This window comes from Dipodomys merriami, unplaced genomic scaffold, assembly GCF_024711535.1.
Source record: "Dipodomys merriami isolate MVZ:Mamm:240054 unplaced genomic scaffold, mDipMer1.0.p SCAF_33, whole genome shotgun sequence".
Taxonomy (NCBI): Eukaryota; Metazoa; Chordata; class Mammalia; order Rodentia; family Heteromyidae; genus Dipodomys; species Dipodomys merriami.
In genome coordinates, this window is record NW_027204826.1 from 11151445 (window position 1) to 11174863 (window position 23419).

The window sequence follows — 23419 nt, forward strand, 5'->3', positions numbered from 1 at the left end:
ATAGAGAATTAGACTGAAGCCAGGGGAAACATGATTTCAAGAGGGCCTGACTCCATTTTTGTATGTTTCTATAATTCCTTTTTGACTTTAGAAAAAATGTATACACACAGCAATTTATTGTATGTAAATAAATATATATATAATATCTTTCTAATCTAATAGTGTTTATACAATTCAGTATAGTTGAACGAGTACCGTGAAAAGCCTATAATGACATGCAACCTATTTAACACCCACTCCAGTTCTACTTTTCAGTCTCTGAACATCTAGCCTCTGAGCAACTCCTTTGCTAACTTCTCAATTTCAGAGTATAAACGCGAAAGCTCAGCAGTACTGCACCTCTCTCCCCAGGGGGAACAGCCAACTATTTCCTCTCTCCTTACAGAAAATAAACTTCAGAGCAAAGTCATGTTCCTAGCACGGTATCTCTCATTTTAGCAGGTGATTCATGTACTGAAACGACTTTCTATCAATGTTTAATCTCTGGCTTTACTCTAGAACCTGTGCTGTGTAAGTCATAAATATAATTCACAGGCCCTGAGCTAGTTTATGGCTGACAGATTTTGGCATTCTCCCTTTTTTTTTTTTTTTTTTTTGAACAATCAAATCGGGAGTTTTTATAAAAAAAAAAAAAAAAAAAAAAAGCCAGCAACTGCACAGTGGTCTCCTGTCTCAAAGACCAGCAGCCCCGCAAATACACCACTGTCAGAAAACTGATCCATGAGAGCTGGAGAGGAAAGAAAAAGCAGACAAATAATACCAACCAGCCAGATCAGCTCCAATGGAGAACTGAAGTGGGTTGCCATGGTGACCAGAGGAGAGCCAGGAGACGGAAGACAGGACACGAACACGGAGACATGTGGCATGGCGTAATGGTTCATTTTAAACTTTTCTTTGATCTCTTTTTGTTTTATGGTACTGAGGATCGAACCCAGGACATTGTACTCGCTAGGCAAATGCTTTGCCACTGAGCTACATCCCAGCCCCTTTGGCATTTTTTTTAATACTGACTGCTGAAAAAGTAGTGGGTATTTTCTATAAGTCTTTTCTTTTTCAGAAAACCTTTTCAGATTGTTTCTGTTTTAAAGGAGTAAGAGCTTGAATTAAAATGGTAATTTAACATGTCAACTGCTCTCCCTCAGCTCAGGTAGCTCCAGACAGCAGTAGTCCAGGAGCAGTATGCCAAAGCAGTTACCGTGAGGGCTAAGATTAGTTGATTTCTACCACAGTGTACTTAGAATCATAAAAGAGTAACTTCCCTGCAGTGCTGTCTCAGGATAGCTGGCAAGACGTAATTTACTGCCTTCTTCCTTGCTCCTTTGAAGCAACAGGTGTCCGGCTCAGGTAGGGCAGGAGGGAAACTATAGGCCAGTCCAGGGGAACCGCTGCACACTGCGGCTCTCGGCACTGCACCGCTCCCACCACTGTGATACGCTCACACCTTCCTACAAGCCCCCACATATGGGCACTTTAAGAGGAGCTGTGTAAGTAGACACCAATGAGGGTAAAGCTCTTCTTAAGGAAGAAAGAGTGCCTGGCTGGGGTCCTTGCTTTACCCATCAGGGGCAGTGCCAGACCATGGGAGTAGTTATGGAAGGAAAACATACTTGGGCTTTCTCAGCTAGCCTAGTAACTGCCATGTCCCAGAAGGGACTCAAGGTCTTTTCCAAAACACAAAGACAAGCAGTTTCCTCCTCCCCCCTCCGCCTCCCCAAAGCTGAGCAAGGTACTGTGTGGTGAGATTCTATATGAAAATACCTGAGCCACACACAGGGCACTGCCACCCATGAGTTGGCAGAGCTCTGTCAACTCATTCTGCTGTCAATATGCTCTGTAACTTTTAAAGGCTTGAATCTAATAAACTAAGAGGTGGTTTATTTCAATGCATGTAAAGTTGTCATAAACCCCACAGAAGCACATATGGACCAGAAGACAGAGACAGCAAAGGCTGGAAGAGGCCTGGGGCACTCACCAGTGTTGTAGGCCGTCGGCATGGCGGAGTACACGAGTCCCTGTGGAGGCAGGCTTGGGGTTGTCACAGACACCACGGGGGTAGCGAGAGGTTGAGTGGCTTGAGAGCTGCTTATCCTTTGGGTATTCTGTGAGAGATCAGAGAAAAGAGTAAGTGTTATTACGTGCGCTTAGGTTCAGTCTCATTACTTTTCAAGTAACTTTCAATTTAAATGTGATACTTTTCACAGTTTTATGTGAGTATCATTATTTCCATACAATACTAATGGGAATAATTAAATACATAATTTCAAGAGGCCTGTTTTTCCATTAATTATCCACTTTTTCTTCTTAAAATATGGTTTATGAATGTCAGAGGCACAGCCTTAAAATAGAAACTGGCCTTCTGAGAGTTAGCACTTTACGTGTTAGTACATTGAGGACTTGGAAGTCACTGCAAACATTTCTAGGCTCCTTTAAATGAAAAGTGTGCGAGTTTCAATGCTGAGAACAAAGGTCACATGTATACACAGGGATTCCAAGTTCATAGGAACCACGAGGGTCTGTCTTTGCAGCACTGATGTATTAACATGGTTTGGAGTTGGGGCTTAGGAAGTAAGTGCAGCTTATATTCTGCTTTCCTGTTTTGATTCTGTACATGGCCTATTTTGTTTTTAAACAGTAGAGCCAGATCTGTATTCCATTGGTCCTTCTTAAATGAGAAGCTTTCATTAAGGAGCTTTGAAATAAATAACTGCTGATAGGGAAGCAAACACATCACTATTAAATGCTCACTGATTGCAGCTACACAGGAGATGCCACATTGAAAATGAAGAAAACAAGAAAACTATGAAACAAGCAAGCTGGCTTAAGATAGTCAGATAGCCATAGTCTTCTAGGTGTAGGAATCTGATAGACTCAATTTCTCCTTACAGACTTACAAGTAACATTTTTCAAAACCAAACATTAGAGCAACAGAACAAATTCCACAGTTAGTATGCAAGAAGGTCAAGGCACAACTCCAACTAAGTGTTTTATACAAATGAAGTTACCGTTACATAATTGATATTTCAGAGTCTAGCAACAATGAAAGTGCATCTCAGTGCTCTGGGATTTTGAAGAGTTAGAATATGACTTGATTTCATCTATCATTTTCAGAAGGATGAGATGACGGTGTCTGGCTAAATACTTGAAAAATAATCATTTGAGGAACCTGATCTCCATTCATTCATTTGTTCTTCCCTCCTCTCTTTCATTCTCTCCGTGCCCATTGGGGATAAAACTCAGGTTATTGAATGTGCCAGGCAAGCACTCTACCACTGAACTTGGCTTACTACTTTTAGTTTATCTTTTTAGACTCAGAGGATGCCAAAAAGACCATGCAGTGTGTGTCATACTGTCTGAGGTTTAGTGACAGGTTCACTACTTCCTAAGCCTGGGGAAATCATTCAGTCTTTATGAACCCGTAATTTGTCATATAGGGAAAATAACAATCCTTGCCCTGCCTGCTTGCAGTGCTACTGTGGTATGTCAGAAATGTCCTCAAATTCCTAATTTCAACAGCACAGGGTTTTGTATGAGTAAGTGACTTTTTGAATCACTAGGGGGCAACATAGTGCCAGATAACTCAAACATGCATTTTAGGACACCTTAAGGGTAAACAGAGAGGGCCAATATGAGATGAATTATTTCAATCTAAACCCCAAACTTTGATAAAGAATAAAATTTTTTATTAATAAGCAAACATTATTTCCCCCAGATATATTCATGATATATTCTAATATAACATTTAAAGCTAACCAATATGAAACCACATCTTAAACTAATCACAAAGCTAAAAACAAAACAATCTTCTCTTCTTATATAAAAAGCAATCAAACCATGCAAACACACCAGCATGCATGTAATAGCAAAATGTAAATAAAACCAATTGAGCCTTTATTCCTCATGCTCTCATGCATTCTTAGCCTTGTCCATAATGAAAACTGAACACTTTTAGTCATCTAATGAACAGCTGAAGTTGGGTTTTAGTTTCCAATTTAAAAGTAAATGATTTTTAGTCAAGTTTTATTTTCCAGAGGAAAATTAAAAAGAGGACATTTGTTTTGGAAAAGTCATAGGAGCTACTTTTCAGGATAGAGTGTTTCTTTTAGGAAAGTAAATTTGTATATGTTCAATTACAGATATTCCTTTTAGTAAACAGGGAACCCCTTGTGGTTCAGACTGTCTCATGCAGGATGAAATAATTCCAACTCTGAAAAAGGTGACCTCACCAAAAATGATGTAATCTCTTTGAAAGAAAGAGAAATAACACAAGACTCTGTTACAATCTGAGGAACTTTGAGGATGAAGTCATTTTCTAAAAATACTTCAATAATTTCAAGAGCCATATAGAGCTATATAAGGTATTTCACATATTTTCTTAAAAACAAACAAACCTAACAAGTGTCCTGTGCTCATGGACAGCTGTCTTTAAAGGCTCTACTCCAATGTTCCTTCCAACAAATAAGTCAACAAATAATTATAAACAGACAGATTAGAGTATGTAGCACCAGAAGATTGCTTTCTTCAATCAGTGTTTGGATAGTGATTAATAGAAAAGTATTGTGTAAACAAAGGAACATTGGTTAAAAAAACACATTTAAGAGAATTAGTACTTTCCATATACTTTTTCAACTCCAATCAAGCAGAAACCCACACTCACCAACTCCAATTCCTCTTCCTCCGACTGGACTCAGCACATAAGAGGAATAAGAGAGTTACTAAGACTGTCAGGACTAGCCATGAAATCTTTCTTTAGGAAAACAGCACTTGGACATGAGCAATTTCTTGGAACTCTACATAGATGATTATATACACAACTAAGAGAAATAAAATTCTGTAGGGTACGTCTTCAATCTCCTGCCCCCTTCCCCCTGTCCCCAACCTGCTCTTATAAGGCTAACTTCTTCTACACACAGTGGTGCTCCTGGGACATCTACAAAGCTCATCATCATAACTGCCGTCCGTAGTGGGGAGTCCCGAGAGTATTCTGTACTTATAACTCGATCCTCCATCACTACCCCACACCTAGCACATAGCCCCTGTATCTCCTGCTGGACTCTGGGCTCCCTGGAGGAAGATGCCTACTGTGTGCTCCATTTCTAACAGGAGCCACCAGTGTCATGAAATGACAGGAACTCAAATACTTGTTAATAAAAATGAACTTTTTAAATAACATTTTATGTATTTTATTATTTGCAAAACACAGCTCTTTTCGTTTTTTTTTGGGGGGGGGGCTGGTCGTAGGGCTTGAACTCAGGGTCTGGGCACTATCCCTGAACTTTTTCGCTCACGGCTAGCACTCTACCACTTTGAGCCACAGCACCACTGCTGGCTTTTTCTGTGGTTGATTGGAGATCAACGTCTCACAGACTTTCCTGCCTGTGCTGGCTCTGAACTCTGATCCTTAGATCTCAGCCTCCTAAGTAGCTAGGATTACAGGCATGAGCCACTGGTGCCCAGCTGAACAATAGCTTTGATATAAATGAAATACTTGTAGCAGAGTGAAAGCATGTATATAAGGAAACAGACTGGGAAGAAATGAACTTATAAGTCATGAACGGTAAAGAAATGAATGAGACATACTTGCTCCTTCTAAACATTTGAAGAATATTACTATGCTGGAAAGTCTACTCATTCTTTCTCTTTTTCATTTTACTTATATAAGCAATTGTGTTGATTTTTTTCCCAGTCTGTGTAGTGTCATTATAAGCTACATTGATACATGAAGCCCTAGTCTCCAAGCTTGTTTCTCTGCAAATGAACGCAGTGCGGAAGAAGGGAGGCTGACTACCCACTCTACTGCACCTGCTGCTGCTGCTGTCTCAAGTGCAGATAAATGCGTGGGTGCTGCCCCTGAATTTCTTTTGCTCAAAGCTAGCACTCTTACCATTTGAGCCACATTGCTACTTCTCACTCTTTTCAAGTACTTTAATGGAGACAGGAGTCTCACAGACTTTCCTGCCTGGGCTGGCTTTGAATCATGATCCTCAGATCTCAGCTCCCTGAGTAGCTAGGATTATAGGCATGAACCACTGGTGCCTCGCCTATATTAAATGCTCTTTAGCTCTTCTGTTACACAGTGAGGACATACTCTTAACTAGAGGATGTAGATCACAATACCATCAAGCACTCTGTGTGTATGTGTGTAAAATAGATAATTTTCACATTCATCTACAGGGATATGGGTGTGAATAGTTTCCATGGCAATTTTGACATTTCCTGCAGAGGCTTCACGACTTTAATAAAAAATACATAATTTTATTCAGCAGTGTCTAAAATGCCCAAATGTAGTTTGGCATTAAACTTTTCAGTTTACTAACACTAATAATTCTTATAAACGTATTTCATTTAAGTGGAACTCTTAAGTCTATTTCTGAACGATCTTGCACATGCAGTCCCTAAGGTGAGCCAAATGGCCATCCAAATGTCCTCTGTTTGGGCTATGTTTTTAGCTTTTGTTCTGTATGTGTGCAAACTGATCAAAAATAACAGCAGCGTAAAGAGAGCTCCTTATACCTCGGTTCCCCCTGGGTAACATTCTAAATAAGCACAAAGCCTTGTTAAACTAACAGCAATAATAAAAGTTTTCTGATTTCACTAGTCTTTCTACCAAGATCCTTTTCCTGACCGTGGACCCCAAATGCCTGTGTTTGTGTGTATGCAAGTTTGTACATGCAATGTGTATATGCAAGTGTGAAGGAATGTATGTTCTCATTTATGGTACTGGGGACTGAACTCAGAGTCTTGCTCTTGTAAGACAAGTACTCCACCACTTAGGTCACACCACCAATTTTTTTTTTTTTTTGAGGTTGTTTGTCTGTTAGGGCTCATACTAACTTTGCCCAGGATGGCCTCAAACTGTAATCTTCCCTACTTATACCTCCTGAATAGCTGAGATTCTAGACATGTACTACCAACACCTGGCTATGCTGCTTGTTAAAAAATTTATCTGTTTTCTATTTTTCACTTTTCTTCTTTTTAGAAGACTGTAAGAAAATTTTGTTATCTCACTTCTCCTCTCAACGGACTTACACACACACACACACACACACACACTTTTCCCCATTCTTCTCTCCTACCCATTATTGTCATATTTTTTACATGTTCTGTAGACACAAAATTAATTAGCATTTTGCTTTATCTAGTGGGCTATCTTTTAGGACAATTAAAAAAAGAGAAAAAACATGCAGATCTTAGTTTCCAGTTCCATTCTCCAACAAAAGGATCCAGGGTTCCTTGGAGAAATGACTGAGTCTTAGAGGTGCAAAAAAATCATTAAAAGGGCCAGAAAATAAATATTTACCCTATTCCTACAAATTTCATAAGGTTAATGGTATGTCAATATGATATAAAAACCAAGTGAACAGCTCCCAAAATCTAATGCTGGAATGATTTGAACAGCATTTAAAAAAAAAGTGGTATTGCACTATAAGCTAAAATATAAATGCTTATGAGCCTATATTTATACAAGTAAGGAAGAGCAGATAAATCTTTTGCACTGAGGAACTTTGATTTCTGTAGAAACTTTCATCAAGGAGATGGTTTTATCAAGAAGGTAGAGAGTAACTCCTCAGTCCTAAGAGCATGCGTAGAGTGATTTCCTTCCAAAGACTACAGTGTGAAAAGGTGAAAAAGAGTAAGTTTACAGTAGAGAAACCTGTGAGTCATACAGTTCATCAGCTGGGTGGCCAAGTTAACATCAGTAGTAATTGGTTGGGTTGAGACTGGCCAACCCTGACACGATAAAAACACCACCTTATTATGTATGGCTTCCTCATTCCAACCAACAAACCCACACTAATCATGAAAAACATCAGGTAAATCTCAATGGAAGAACATTATATAAAACACAATACTCCTTAAAAAGCAAGGAATGCTTTAAGAACTATCACAGCCAAGAAGAGTCAAAGAAGACATGCCTACTAAAACAAATTATTTCCTAGCTCGGATCTTTTTTTTTTTTTGGTTGGTCGTGGGGTTTGAACTCTGGGCTTGGGCACTATCCCTCAGCTCTTCAGCTCAAGGGGAACGCTCTACCACTTGAGCCACAATGCCACTTCCGGTTTTCTAGTGGTTTTTATTTATTTATTTATTTAGTGAGATAAGAGTCTCATGGATTTTCCTGCCCAGGCTGGCTTTGAACCATAACCCTCAGATCTCAGCCTCCTGAGTAGCTGGGATTACAGGCATGAGCCACCAACACCCAGCCCTAGATTGGATCTTGAACATAAAAAAAGGTTACAACTAAGAAATTCTGAAAAATAGGGCTTTTAGTTGATAATAATCTATCAGCATTGGTTACACTCAACAAATGTACTGTACTAATATATTAATAAGAAGAATTGGGAACTTACTGGCCATCTTTGCATTCTTTCTATACATCTTTTTTCTTTCTTTCTTTCTTTCTTTTGGCAGTCCTGGGCTCGAAATTAGGGCCTGGGCACTGTCCCTGAGCTTTTATTGCTCAAGGCTAGCAGTCTACCACTTGAGCCATAACACCACTTCTGTCTTTTACTGTTTGTGTGGTACTGAGGAATTGAACTCACGGCTTCATGCATGCCAGGCAAGCCACATTCCCACCCCTATTCTTTCTATGTATCTAAAAACTGTTCTAAAATAAAATGTTTATAGAAATTGTAAACAGAAAAAAAGTAATTTAATCTTCATTTATTCCATTTCCACTCTTTCTTGTCTAAGACTCAGGTATTTGTTAGCATCTCCATCTACAGGGGCCTTTCTTTAACATTGTGTTTTTGTAGAGTGTATCCCTTGGCAGTCAATTCCCATTATCTTTGTTTGAGAAAGTCTGTTTTGCTTTCATCCTTTAAACATTTTTGCTGGATATAGAATTCTGGGTTGAGCTTGATTTATTTTTAATTTTAGCACATTAGATAAATTACTCCAGTGTTTCCCAGCTTGCAGTTTCTGAAGAGAATTATGGTGTTAATTCTTATCTTTGTTCTCTATGCAATGTGCCCTGCCTTGCCTCTGGTTTCCCTGGCTGTCTTTAAGATTTTTTTTATCTTTGCCTTTTGCTTTGGGCAGTCTGGGTGTATGTGTATGTATGTGCATATCTGGTAGTTTTTATCCTATTTGGTATGTGTTATTATTCCTTAAAGTATTATTGCTCCTGCTGTTTACTTTTTGGAATTCCAATTCCAATTATAAATGTTAAATGTAATCTGACAAAGTCTCCCAGTTCTTGGATGTTATTTTTTATTCTTCTTTTTGTATTTCAGCTTGACTATTTCTTACTATTTACAGTCTATATGTCTTTCTTTCTGCTGGTTTTGTGGTACAGGGTTTTAGTTCATTTTCTGGGAAGTAAACTGGCTTTGAACTTCACCCCACCTGCCCTTTGATTAGGGAAACTGTCTTTCCCATAGTATTTGTCTTTCCCTAGCCTCCCCACCAGATGGCTGTCCTAAAATCTCAGCACTCAATGGGCTGTGAACTCAACTGTGAACATGCTACACGTTGAAGTTCTTTTTCACTATAATGCTCAAGTGAACATGCTATACTTTGAAGTTCTTTTTCACTAGAAAGCTGAAAACAATACGGTTTTCAGTATTTTGTTATCTTCGAATTAATAAGTATTTCTTTGTATCAAGCCTTGAACAGATTAAAAGGTAAAGGTCCCAGCTGTATTTCACACTAGCCTTTAGCTCAATTTTCATCTCTCCCTAGTTATAATCACAGGCTTACTATTGTGTCTAGAGGGAGGAATACATACATGATGGAGTTTGGGAATCTGTAAGGCATTAATATGAATGTAGAATCAGGGCCTAAACCTGATAACATCTTTCCACTTAGCAGGTATTTGAAACAGCAAGTGTCACAGATGGCCAGCAGAGTGACTGCCTGTACCTCACCTGTACCTCACCCACTCACAGCTGCTAGGTTAAAATGGTTGTAAAACCTGAATGTACAGTCTTAACTTTTTCTACAAGAAGCTAAGGACAATTAAAATGTTCTCCTGTTTTTCACATACAAACACACAATTCAAAAGCATCCTCTAGAGTAACATGAAAGGTTATTTGAGAAGGAATATGCCAAGACACTATGCAAAGAACAACTCATTCAAGGGTGTATGCAGCTTTCTATAGATATTTTACAACAGTTTTCTTTGGTGTGTAGACATTTTTAATGAATTAGTGTTTCTCTCACAGAAAAAGCATGTAATAGATTACAAAAAGTATACCAAGTACAGAAAAGAAATAAATCATGTTTAACTCATAAATTAGGAATTAAATGTCTAAGCCAAGTGCCTAGTGTGATAAATTTAAGATGAAACATAACAAGCTCTCCATATTTACCTTTAATTTTAAATAACTATTAAGCAAATTGACTTCCTATCCTCTCATAATTCAATGTTTGTGCAATTAAAATAGATTCATGTCTTACAATGCTAATTCTGAGTTGTAACACTATGATGTGGACTCTGTGGAGGAATACACAATCCCACAGGAAGATATGACTGAATGTAAACATGTGTGTGTGAAAGAGTGACGGGAGAGGTTCAGCTCACCAGGGGAGGCATCATGCCCTTGCTTGAAGGGGGGATGACAACGCGAAGGTCAGGCTTCCGACTGCTCATTCCAAGATTGCCACCACCTGGGGGAGGGGGAGACTTTGTAGGCATGACTTTGCCTAAACTATTTGCACCAGTATTTCCAATCATATTTGGAGAAGCTCTTGAGTTTACAAATCCATTTCCTAGAGAGAGGAAAAAAAGTATTACTGTTTATGTAGAGAGCCATTAAAATATTTTAGATTATTACTAAATCTACAATCGTGTTAATTTCCCATAAAATAGATTCCTTATTTTTAAATGCCAATTTTATAAACAAAATATAAAGAACTTAAGGATTACTAGGCATACAAGGTGCTGTTAGTAATACGAAACAATATCATGAGTATTGTACCATTATTCTATTTGGAGAGTCCTTAATATTTAAGTCTCTAGTACAGTACAGAGATAGTAATTTAAGAGCACTGGGCAAGATCAATTTGTTGGTTGAAGAATTTCATTCTTAGTGTTTATTATAAAGTTGACCAAATGCAATACAAAATACAATAGTGAACTACATGTTCCTAAAGGGCTGAACAGACCTTTTGAAGTCTCTGTACAACTCAGTATTCAAAAGGCATTAATTCTTGCAATCAAGTAAAATCAGATTAAGCCTATAAAACTATCTTTACTAAGTGAAAAATTTTTAAAAATGTAAATAGTCACTATCTATAGAGCATTGTGTTGTGGGGAGGGCATAAGAAACAGAATTGCATAAATGGTCTTCAAGTAGCTTTTACTCTAGTCAGCAACAATAGGAACATACACACAGGCATGACCACGCCAAAATGCCATTTGACTTATGGCTATGGGGAAAAACAGCACAACAAATATCAACCACACAAAATCAGAGGCAAAGAGTAATTATCACAAGTATGTAGGCTTCATTAGGACACAAACTGTAACAGCAAATAAAAAAACAAAAGAACAACAGAAGCAGAAGGCAAGGCTAATGGGTAAATGTGAGAAAATGCTCTGCTCAAGCAGAATAAATGGTATTAGGAAAAGCAGCATGGATAAGCCTGGGGAATCCATGGCTCCAGGAACCATCAAGAAGAGAGGATAGCTGTATTTGTTTCCCTCCTTCCCTTCTGGTATAAAGCAAAAAAGAAAACATGGGAGTCAACCAACAATAGGGAGACAATAGATGGTAAGTTATTTACAGACACACCCAGCTACCCTAACCTTATGATAACATATACAGGACTCACAGAACTGACCGCTCTGTACTTAATACAGATCTTCCTAATGATCTCACCCAGAGAGACCACATTCTGAGAAATCAAATGATTTGCTCTAAAGAAATACAACAAATAATCAAAACAACGAAAATACAAAAATAATCCAAAAATATGCTTGAAGAGCTTTTTTACTGATAGCTGTATCATTTCAAGTCTATACAAATTTTCTGAATGGAACAGAAATATGATTATTTAAAACCTGCACAATACTTGGCAGTTTACAAAGTACTTTCAGGGACATTAATCCATCAGAGTCCATTGATAAACAGATAAATATGAAACTTTAAAAAAAAAAAGAGGAAATTAATTAAGAGCTTGTAAAAATAACCTGTGGAAGTAACCTAACTTTACATTCGTTCTTTATCTGAACACCTAAAAAAAAAAAACTAATATTTTTGCCAATGTGCTATTATTAACTTCATTGAATCCTAACCACTACATTTCCAAGTTTGACATCTCAATATCACAAGGCAAAAAAAAAAAAAAAAAAAAAAAGAGAGAACTGCAAAGCACTCAGGAATGGCTGGCCTCTCCCTAGAAGGAGCCATTCAGAAATTCAGGGATATATATGGTTCTTCCTCCCCTGCCCCTTCTGTCACTTAATTCTTGTATTCTACAGAACTCGTACCAAGTAACCTAACAGTTTGATTACTTCTGTGACTTACTAACTGGTATTTCAGTTAACTGTATGAGGCTATTTCCTGAATTCTGCTTCCATTATCTAAAAGGAGCTTGTTATTAGGTCTCGGATGAATCTCCTTTCCACACCCTGTAGAGTAATTTCCTGCATCCTGTTTAGGCTTCAGAAAGCCATGCTGTTCACAAAACTACCTCTGCTCCAAGCCTTCTCCTGGGGAGTAGCACTCTTCCCAGAGCTGGACAGGGGCAAATCACTAATCTAGACATCTGGAGAACACGAAATGCCTATCAAATAATTATCCAAAATAGAAAGACTTAATAGAAACTTTATAATGCAGAGCAGTATGAAAATTATAGATTGACAAAGTTTTTCTTACTATATAATGACCAGAGCAGTATGAAAATTATAGATTGACAAAGTTTTTCTTAATATATAATGACATGGGTGTGTGTTCTGATTCTCTGTTGAAGATTAATTGATTTGCACTCCAATATGAATGATTAAGCAGAATTTCCTCTTCATGGTAAGTTGATACAAATATATAATTTAGAGGAATATATCATCAGGAAGCACACGTTCAATTTTCCCATGTGGAGTCTATGGTGCTTTTTATATGGTACCCTCATAATCCATGAAAATCAGATTACAAATGTAGGGAGATCTAAAGGCACAGCATTTTAGTAGAGTCCGTCTACAGCAGATAGTCATTACAGGATGATGTAGGCATCTGGTAACTTGCCAGGGTGAACCTGATTTCACATATACAACTTGGGATAGCACAGGATTTAGCAATGTATTACCCAATATATGTTTCTTACCTTCAGTTCAATTCTTATGACAAAAATAAAGACATTTTTGAGGTGTCATAGTACGTATCTTTTCATCACAATTTAGAAATGTCTGTTGGGTGTCTACGGTTCATGTCTGTAATCCTAACTACTCAGGAGGTTGTGCACTAAGGACTGAGGTTCACAGCCAGTCCAGGTAGGAAAATTTGCACGATTCTTTTCTCTGATTAAGCATCAAGAAGCCATAATCAGAGGTATGTTCAAGTGGTAGAGCGCTAGCCTTGGGGGGGGGGGGGGGAGCTCAGAGACAGTGCCTAGGCCCTGAGTTCAAGCCCTAGGACAGGCACAAAAAAAAATGTAATCTTTAAGTGAATAAATTGAATTTGATTGTTATTAACATGTCTTCTAAGTATACATGCTAATTTACTATTCCTAAAAAAAAATTTAAAAATGCTTTTGGGAAAACTGTATAACTCCAAAAACTTAAACCTAGTCTCAATCATGGTCCTCCATCTCTAAGTGAAGCTTTTCAATTCTGTTAGCCTTACTCATATTTCAAAATGTAAGTCACTTCAGCTGAAATAATGCTTTTAGGTGGCTGGCATGCATTCCATGTCCTTAGTACTATTCATCTAGGGCTAAACTGTAGTCAGTGATGTTATTCATGTTTTACTACAAACTTATTTTACACATTAAACTGATAAGGAAACTTCAAAAGATCTTGAGTCGATAAAGCATCCATAATTGATTTTTTATCATATTTGGCAAACTTTTTAAAAATTTGAGAAATGTTCAGTGAACCATTTGATAAGTAAGCAACAGTTTTAAAATCCCAGCTGGGCACTGGTAGCTTATGCCTATAATCCTAGCTACTCAGAAAGCTGAGATCTGAGGATTGTGGTTCAAAGCCAGCTTAGGCAGGAAAGTCCAGAGGCCTCTTATCTCCAACTATCAAAATGTCAAAACTAGAGTTGTGGCTCAAGTGACAGTGACTGACAGTTTTGAGTGAAAAGCTAAAGGACAATGCCTAGGCCTTAAGTTGAAGCCCTAGTTATTGGATAGATGGACAGACACTGACACACAGACACACACAGAGTTTTAATATTATATCATTTATGTAAAAAGTTACCTGAAGTTCCTGATACTAAAAGCCAAACCTAATGAAAACATGGTTTTGAAGTAACTGATGGTAAATGTATCTAATTGGGGGACAAGTCTTAGGCGATGGACAACACAGGTTCACACATATGGGATACTTCTTTCCAAATAATGAATTCCCTTCCCAGTCGCTCTTGGGTTGGCAGGTACAAAGAGGCAATTTTCTTCTCTTGTGTCATGAAATATGATGGCCCAAGCAGGCCTGCCTTCAGTGGGAACAACGCTTCAACTTGAATTTCTGATTCATCTCTCTATCAACCATTAAGCGGTCACAAAGTCACAGATATGCTGCTGTCACTGCAACCCAATCTGTTCAGCTTGTTCTGATACTGTCTTCTGCTATCCCTGTCTTCTCTTTACAGAGCTACCGAGCTTTTTTTTCCATTCTTAACTTCTTTCCCCTCATCTATTTATCTGCCACTGTCCTGCACCAGGAAAACCCGTATTTCATCTTCACTCAACAATTCCAAGAGCATCTTGAGCTTTTCTGTTTCTACTCCCAATCTATTCTTTTCTTTCTCAACCTCTCTGTAAAAAGTGAAGTTGATGGATTATCTGTGATTTCATTTCATGTTTTATATTTAAACATATGCCTCAAATTAAAAGGAGTCTCCAAAGACATCAGAACCACAGTATAAACTGAGTATTAAATGTAAACTTCCAGTAGGAATGTGAGTCTAGTAAATCATAATTAAATGTCTAGATCACCACCATAAAAGATATGCATTTTACCATAAGAACAAGCTGTCAAGTTTAGTTTGCACAGATAACATAGACTTAAAAAAAAAAAAAAAACAAGAAATTACCCAGTTATGGGAGAAAGGGCCAATTTCAATTTATTATGATAAAATGATAGAAACTACTGGATGACATATAACTACAGCATCACAGAAAAAATCCAAAGCAGAGAAGGAGGGAGAAAAGCATTTCTATTTCCATTATCCTAACTACTGTAATCAGTTTGGATTTTCTCTCTTCTTTTTATTTTCCATGAGCATATATTTTGCATAGTTTAAAATCACAAGTAAAAAGAATTCAGCTGAAATTACTTAATTTTCACATTGCTGAATATGCTGATTTCTTCCTATTATTCATTACTATAAATAAAGTTATGATGAACCTTTGCATATTCAAATTTACTTCTAGTGAGAGATTCTCTGATATGAGATTAATAGGCTCAGAGAATACACATTTTTACTACTGAAATCTCGCCAAATCCTTTCCAGTGAGACTGCTACCAATTTACAATGCTTTTTTGCACTGGTTGTTTTTGAGAAAGGGTCTTGCTTTCTGCCACATCCCTCTACCACATCCCCTGATGTACATTCAACTATTTTAGTCTTTCCAATATAGCTGGAATTATATGCCGCCAAGCCCAGCCCAGCTTTCTGTATTTACAGATTTAAATTTCTTATAAAGTATAGAGCCATTTGCATCCCATATGGATTTTCATAAGGCTTTCTGAATCTGTGGCTTGTGGGATGTTTTTGTTGTGGGCTTTTGTGGCGGATTTTACTGGTCAGTTTTGGAAATTTCTGTGATTATTGTTTTAAGTACTTCTACCCAATTTTCACTGTTTTTGCCTCCTGGGACTTCAATTTAATATATATTATTAAACATTTTTGTTGTATACTCTAGGTCTTATTCTTTGTTTTCATTTTATATCCTATTACATCTCCCAAATTCTGATTTTTTTCCCCTGTTTTATTCTTCCTTCTTGGCAGCCCTAGGGGACTGAAATCAGGGCCGGTGCTCTCCCACTTGACCCCAGCCCTTTTAGATTTTTAAATAACTTCATTTCTTTATGTTCTGGTCTCTTTGGAAACATATTATTCTGTTGTAAGACTCGGTAGTTTGCTAACAGTCTAGCTCTGGTGGTGAGGAAGGAAGATAAAAGAAATGTCTCCTTAAGAAACTATCTTGAGGGGCTGGGAAGGTGGCTCAGTGGTAGAGCGCTTGCCTTGCATGCCTGAGGCCCTGGGTTCGATTCCTCAGCACCACCTAAGCAAAAAGAAAAAAGCCGGAAGTGGCACTGTGGCTCAAGTGGTAGAGAGCTAGCCTTAAGCTGAAGAGCTGAGGGACAGCGCCCAGGCCCAGAGTTCAGGCCCCATGACCGGACCAAAAAAAAAAAAAAGAAATTATCTTGAAGCCAGGTGCCAGTGGCTTACGCCTGTAATCCTAACTACTCAGGAGGCTGAGATCTGAGCCCGGGCAGGAAAATCCGTGAGACTCTTTATCTCCAATAAACCACTAGAAAACCAGAAGTGGTGCTATGGCTCAAGCGGTAGAGTGCTCTCCTTGAGCTGAAGAGTGCAGGGACAGTGCCCAAGCCCAGAGTTCAAGCCCCACGACCACTGGAAAAAGAAAAAAAGAAATTATATTGACATAAACGTTGCTAATGCAATGGAGTCTTTAGAAAAGGACAATGTCTAGAATGGAAGCACTGAGTACTTAATGAATGAAGCATAAATGAACTTAAGGCCACAGTGAAAGGGAAAGGAAAAAAGCAGGGGTATTGTGGGAAAAGTTGTAAGTATCCTACAAAATCAAACAGTAGGAATTTACTCACCCACTGGGCTACTTCCAGCTCCATTTGGCACTGTGAGGTCTGTAGTGTTCAACATCCCACCTAACAACATTATAGAGAGAAGACAGTGTAGATGATATATTTGAATGAATTCTATGGTAAGGATAACCCTCACTCAAGTTCTAAAACTGAAAAACTAGCCCAGTCTAAAGTTAAAACCTGTCACTGGATATAATTACATATGCATATACCCCTGCATACATATAGTTACACATACACACTTTCATGTGTATGTGTGTGTGTGTACTATATAACACTGTGTATGTTTGTATACAACCGCACACATGAATTTACCTATGCACCAATACACTAATAAGAATGAGCACAATATATACCGAATATGTTGGGTACCCTTAATATAGTATGTAAGGGAGACAATGCATTGAATACATAATGTATCAAATGAACTTTAGGTTTCTACTAAATTACTGAACTAATTCAGGCAGGAGGATGCACAAAACACTCCAAGCAGGTGAGTGTATTTAAACATGAGGGTCACATTTAGCTTTAGGTGTTTGCTCATGGTATCCTGATTACATTTTCTGCCTATTGAAGTATAGCTGTCTCATGATAAGAAAAGCTTACTGATGGAAGGTTCATTATATTATTCTGCTTTGGCTGACATTAATTTTGCCTTCATAGATTTTTTTTTTTAATCTTAAAATAGGGCTGGGAAGGTGGCTCAGTGGTAGAGCACTTGCCTTGCATGCCTGAGGCCCTGGGTTTGATTCCTCAGCACCAAAGAAGCAAAAAGAAAAAAGCCGGAAGTGGTGCTGTGGCTCAAGTGGTAGAGCGCTAGCCTTGAGCTGAAGAGCTGAGGGACAGCGGCCAGGCCCAGAGTTCAGGCCCCACTACCGGACGCCCCCCCCCAAAAAATCTTAAAATAGCCAGGCATTGGTGGCTCATGCCTATAATCCTAGTTACTCAGGAGGTTGAAATCTGAGGACCACAGTTCCAAGCCAGCCACACAGGAAAGGCCATGAGACTCTTATATCCAATTAACCACCAGAAAACCAGAAATGGTGCTGTAGTTCAAGTAGCAGAGTGCTAGCCTTGGGGAGAATTGCTCAGGGACAGTGCTCAGGCCCTGAGTTCAAGCTCTAATACCAATAATAAAAAAAAAAAAAAACCTTAAAATAGATCCAATTATATTGCAATGACTTTTGGCTATCCAGATAATAACACTAAGACAGAGTGAGACATTTCTTATGTTAGCAATTCATTTTCTATCATCTTTGATAAAGAGCCAGCAAAGATATCATCACCTACTTGCATTGCCCGCACTAGGTGGTCTCTGAGGAGCTCCGGGGGACACATTTCTATGCAACGTGGCTGGAGGTGGAGAGAGCATGCTTGTATCTGTTAACGTTGAGCTGGCTGCCAAAGACGGTGAGACAAGGGAGCTCCCTGGGTTAGTGTAGGACAACGCATTAGGGCTTGTCACAGGGACGGTGACAGACATTGAGAAGTTTTGAGGCGGCAAACCCGGCTGTAAAGAAACAAGGAGAAAAATGTTCATTTTCCTCTATGTTAAATAACTTAATTGTACTCGAACATGAATATGTTTGTTATGACCATTTCATCTTCAATATTCTATATATTAATGCACATACAGTAACATGATAAATACATGCTATATTTCAAGTACTCATAGACATGATAATTTGATTAAAATCTGATATTGTTGAACTTAGACATTACAGAATACATAGTTGTTACCAAGTAAGCATTAGCATTACAATGCAAACTGGTTTTATAACATTATCCTTCTACTGGGAGACCCCAAATGTAATGGAAGTGGGAGCATTTGTCATTTTATTATTAATGCATTATTAAATTAATAAATACATCAATTTTGGGGACACTTTAAATAAAGCTAGCCTGATTTGATTGACATTATTCACGGTACAATTAAAGAAAGAACAATTAGTTATAAACAGAATACAATATAATCTGAGTATAATTTAAAAAAACAAAGAAACAGTCCAAACAACAAACTCAGTCATAAGCAAGTACTAAATATTCTGGTATCTTCTTTAAATCACACAAAGATTAAATTACAAAATTACACAAGATTAAATTACAAATATATCCATGCTACCTTCTCTCCTGCCAAAATATTCCACATTCCTTTAAAAGGGTATTTTCCTACTTTCTTATTGTATTTCCTCCATAGACTATTTATAATACACTTGTCAACTATGATAAATGATAGGACTCTTTATAATTTAAAGTGACAGAGGGGAAGAAAAAAACATTTCCTCAACCCTCATTTTAAAACAGTAACTTGAAAAGTAAAGTACCACTGTTAATTAACTCAGAATTAGAAGAATATAATTAAAGTCTGTGTATTCTATTCAATGGTTAATTTCAGTTGGAAAAACTGTATTTCATCAACAAATATAAAACAACAGACATATAAGAAACTTTGCAGATATACACCAATTTGACTTGGGAAATACTTTTGCAATTTTATGCTAACTACAACAACAACATCACTATGAGGTTAGAGGGGATTTTACTTTGTCTGGTAGAATTATCTTAAGAATAACAATATTAACCCAAAGACGTTTCCTTAAGGGTATTTTTCGATAGGACTACTTTGAAGAAATGATATATGATGCCTATTTTAGGGCATGGTTTCTTAGAAAATGAACTCTGACAGTAAATAAGTATCTGCACTGGAACCAATTTACTCCTTGAAGGCTGCACTTATATAGAGTTAGGAAATTTGATCTAGAATGACAGTTTTAAGTAGCTCTTGCCAACTGCGCTGTACCAAGTTGATGTACAGAAATGTCACAAACACTTGTATATGTATGGAAATGTCACAATGAACCCTACTTCCCTGTACGCTAATAGAAAAAAAAGATTTCTCATATCCAGGAACATAAGCTCAAAAAAGTACTGATTTCACTATGGTTAGATAAAAAGATTTATGTCTAGGAATAAAAGCTCAAAAAAGTACGTTAGATACATGGCACTAAAAAATTTACAGTAACTATTTGCTTTGGAATCAGTTTAAGAACATTTTTTCTTTAAATTACAATTAACCCAGGTTTCTGCCTTAGTTCCAACATACAGAAAGAGTAATTATTTGGTGATATTACTGCCAAGTGCCATGGGACATATTCAAAGAGCCAAACAGTAAGCTTTGTTCTTTAATATTAAAACAATTATACAAAGTAATTTAAAGCTGGGCACCAGTGGCTCATGCCTGTAATCCTAGCTACTGAGGAGGCTGAGGTCTGAGGCTCGTGGTTTGAAGCCAGCCTGGGCAGGAAAGGCTGTGAGACTCTTATCTCCAATAAACTACTCAGAAATAGCTAGAAGTGGTGCTGTGACTCAAGTGGTAGACTTGAGCATGAAGAGGCTCAGGGAAGAGCCTAGGCCCTAAGTCCAGCCCCAGGACTGGCAATAATAAAAAAATAATAACAATAGTAAATCATTTAGAATAATTTCAGAACATGAAATTCTGCAACAAAATATAAAATCCAACTACTTTACATTTGGTGCTCTCAAGATTTGAGTACCTATTTTATATATAAAATAGTTGTTTATATATACACATATATAATTTGTATATATGACATGTATAATATAAAACTTATAATTTATAAATAATATATACATGCGTATATGTGTACACATACATACAGTTATGGAAAAGAGAGAAAAGCCTTATATATAAATATAGTAAATACTATATACTTTATAGTAAATACTATAGAATTTTAGAACTGGAAGGGACATTAAATTATGTAAGCCAACACATTCACTTTATTAGATGTAATCAGGAATTCAGGATATTTGGGTTACCTATCTGAAGATACAAAGAATAAGTAGCAGAAGCTTGACTTAGGATGTTTTCTCCTCTACATTTAAGATACTGAACACGACAATCCACCAGTGGCTCATACCCACAATCCTAGTTATTTAAGAGGTGAAGATCAGAAAGACCACTGCTTCAATGTCATTAATGTAAGACCCATCTCAATCAATAACTGGATTTGGGAGTACACAGCTAATATTGTAGCTATCCAGGTAGCCCAAATAGGTGGGTCTTGGTTCAACATGGCCCACGCACACACGGAAGACCTTATTCAAAAAATAAAGACAATAAAAGAACCTAGGGGTATGGCTCAAGTAGTAGAGCACTTTCCTGGCAAGTACAAGGCCCTGAGGTCAAGCCTAAGTGCCACTTTAAAAGAAAAAAGAGCCAGGTGCTGGTGGCTCATGCCGGTAATCCTAGTTACTCAAGAGGCTGAAATTTGAGGATCATGGTTCAAAGCCAGCCCAAGCAGGAAAGTCCGTGAGATTCTTATCTCCAATAAACCACTAGAAAACCAGAAGTGGCACTGTGGCTCAAATGGATGAGCACTCGCCTTGAGCTGAAGAGTGCAGGGACAGCGCCTAAGCCCAGAGTTCAAGCCCCACAACCAAAAAAAAAAAAAAAAGAACATGTACTATTATGAGATTTCAGAAATTTGAAAGTTCTATAAAGCCCCCCCAAAACCAAAAAGAAGCCTTTATTTCCTCTTCTACTTATTACTGACATCAATCCACCATATAAGATGTATGTATGGTCAATTTCTTCATGCACAAGATAAAAGCATAAACCATACTTTAGTACTCACTGCGATTTTATGATTCCGCATCATATTATCAAACTCCTCGTTAATTTTTTTATACTTTTCTTCTGTATGTGGAGTTAGCACATAGGAAGTATCGGGGTCTGGGCTGTCGCACCCTCTGTGCTCCTTCTTGTTCAGAGCCTAGATGACGAAGTTAACAGAAAGATCAACAAATAAAAAGTAGAGGTAAAGTGAAAGTACTTACAGGGCCTCGTTTGAAAATAAAATCACTATCTTCATTTAGTTTGCTGAATCTGTCCTCCGAGAGTGGACTGTGCTCAAAGTAATCGTCAGCATCAGGGCTCTCACAACCATTAAGGCCTTTCTTTCTTAACGTCTGAAATACAATTGGAAAATTCACACACAAAGAATACTAACTTGCCATGAGTTTTTCTGTAAAATTGATTAAGAGAGCACAGGGTTGAATGAACTTAATTATGTAAGAGCCACTGAAATATGTTCAAATGACCACAAATGTACTCTGATTCTTCATGAAAGGCAAACCTAAGATAGTGGCAAGATTAATTCTTCCATTGTAAGCTAGAAAATAGGACAGGCACTTTGTAGTACTGTGTGGAAATTAGAAATTGTATTATTTGGAATTAGAAATCTATCAAAATGGTGCTTTATTTAGTGTGCATTTGTACACTGAACATCCCAGCTACTTCATCTACTGACATTCCTTTCTGCCTGTGAGAACTTCTCCTGTCCAGAGAAATTAGCCCCAAATCTCTCTCATTTCTTTTTGAGTATTATCGTTTTCTTGTATAATTAAAAATATAAAAGCTCAAATCTAATATTTATATCAATACTTTCCTATGATGAATACTCATATTATTACAGACTTTACATGCTTCAAAATTTGTCATCAAGTTATTCAGAATGGGGCCGGGAAGGTGGCTCAGTGGTAGAGTGCTTGCCTTGCATGCACAAAGCCATGGGTTCAATTCCTCAGCACCACATAGGCAGAAAAAGCCGAAAGTGGTGCTGTGGCTCAAGTGGGACAGCATTAACCTGAGGGGAAGAGCTCAGGGACAGTGCCTAGGCCCAGAGTTCAGGCCTTACGAATTAAAAAAAAAAGAAGTTATTCAGAATGGCTCACTCTCCCCTTTGCTAGCTCTTCTATAGAGCTTCTTTTATGATTTGCTTTGTGGACTGACTTTCCAGATAACTTTCTTGAGTGTCGTTTTCATATCTTCTGGATCATGCTATTAACTTTTTTTTTCTTTAGGGTGAAAATTTAGTGGACAATTGGTTAAATAATTTTTTTAAAACACGGTCATCTGAAATAACTAGTATTTAAAAGAATAAATTTTAGCCAGGCTCTAGTGGCTCATGCTTGTAATCCCAGCTATGCAGGAGGCTGAAACCTGAGGATCCCAGATCAAAGCCAGCCCAGGCAGGAAAGTCCGTAAGACTAGTATCTGCAACTAACAACCAAAAAGTTGGAGATAGAGCTATGGCTAAAAGTAAGAGAGCACTAGCCTTGAGCACAAAAGCTCAGGAACAGCACCCAGACCCTGAGTTCAAGCCCAGAATAAATTTTAAAATCAAGAGCTTAAAGAACAATGATTAGTAATCTACTTGAAGAATGTCTAATTTTTAAAAACCCAATAGGTTTTCATTTTTAAGGTAGTTACTGGGTTCAACAATCTAAATAGCTTTAAGACAATGAATTTCCAGCAAACTTGAGAAGTGTTAGGACATTAAAAATTTCCAAGTATGCCTAACTATGAGAGGCTACTTAGGAAATAGTTTGATGATAACACTAATTCAAGATAAGTACATCAATAAATTATTGTTTAAA

General features: G+C 37.6%; 1 protein-coding gene across 9 annotated transcripts in view; it reads right to left on the reverse strand.

Annotated features, from left to right (window-relative positions):
- Mef2a (myocyte enhancer factor 2A) overlaps positions 1-23419 on the reverse strand; it is an 84987-nt gene that overhangs the window by 7194 nt on the left and 54374 nt on the right. For 5 of the 9 annotated variants that reach the window (XM_070043150.1, XM_070043157.1, XM_070043153.1 and 2 more), the window contains 6 exons: positions 21616-21753; positions 18248-18467; positions 16961-17020; positions 10523-10710; positions 4655-4678; positions 1973-2099 (listed from right to left, as the gene is read on the reverse strand). In XM_070043150.1, coding sequence (XP_069899251.1) covers positions 1973-2099; positions 4655-4678; positions 10523-10710; positions 16961-17020; positions 18248-18467; positions 21616-21753 — 757 coding nt within the window. Of the gene's footprint in view, positions 1-1972; positions 2100-4654; positions 4679-10522; positions 10711-16960; positions 17021-18247; positions 18468-21615; positions 21754-21817; positions 21950-23419 lie in introns of all 9 variants that reach the window. The other 4 variants (XM_070043158.1, XM_070043154.1, XM_070043155.1 and 1 more) reach the window with 4 other exon arrangements.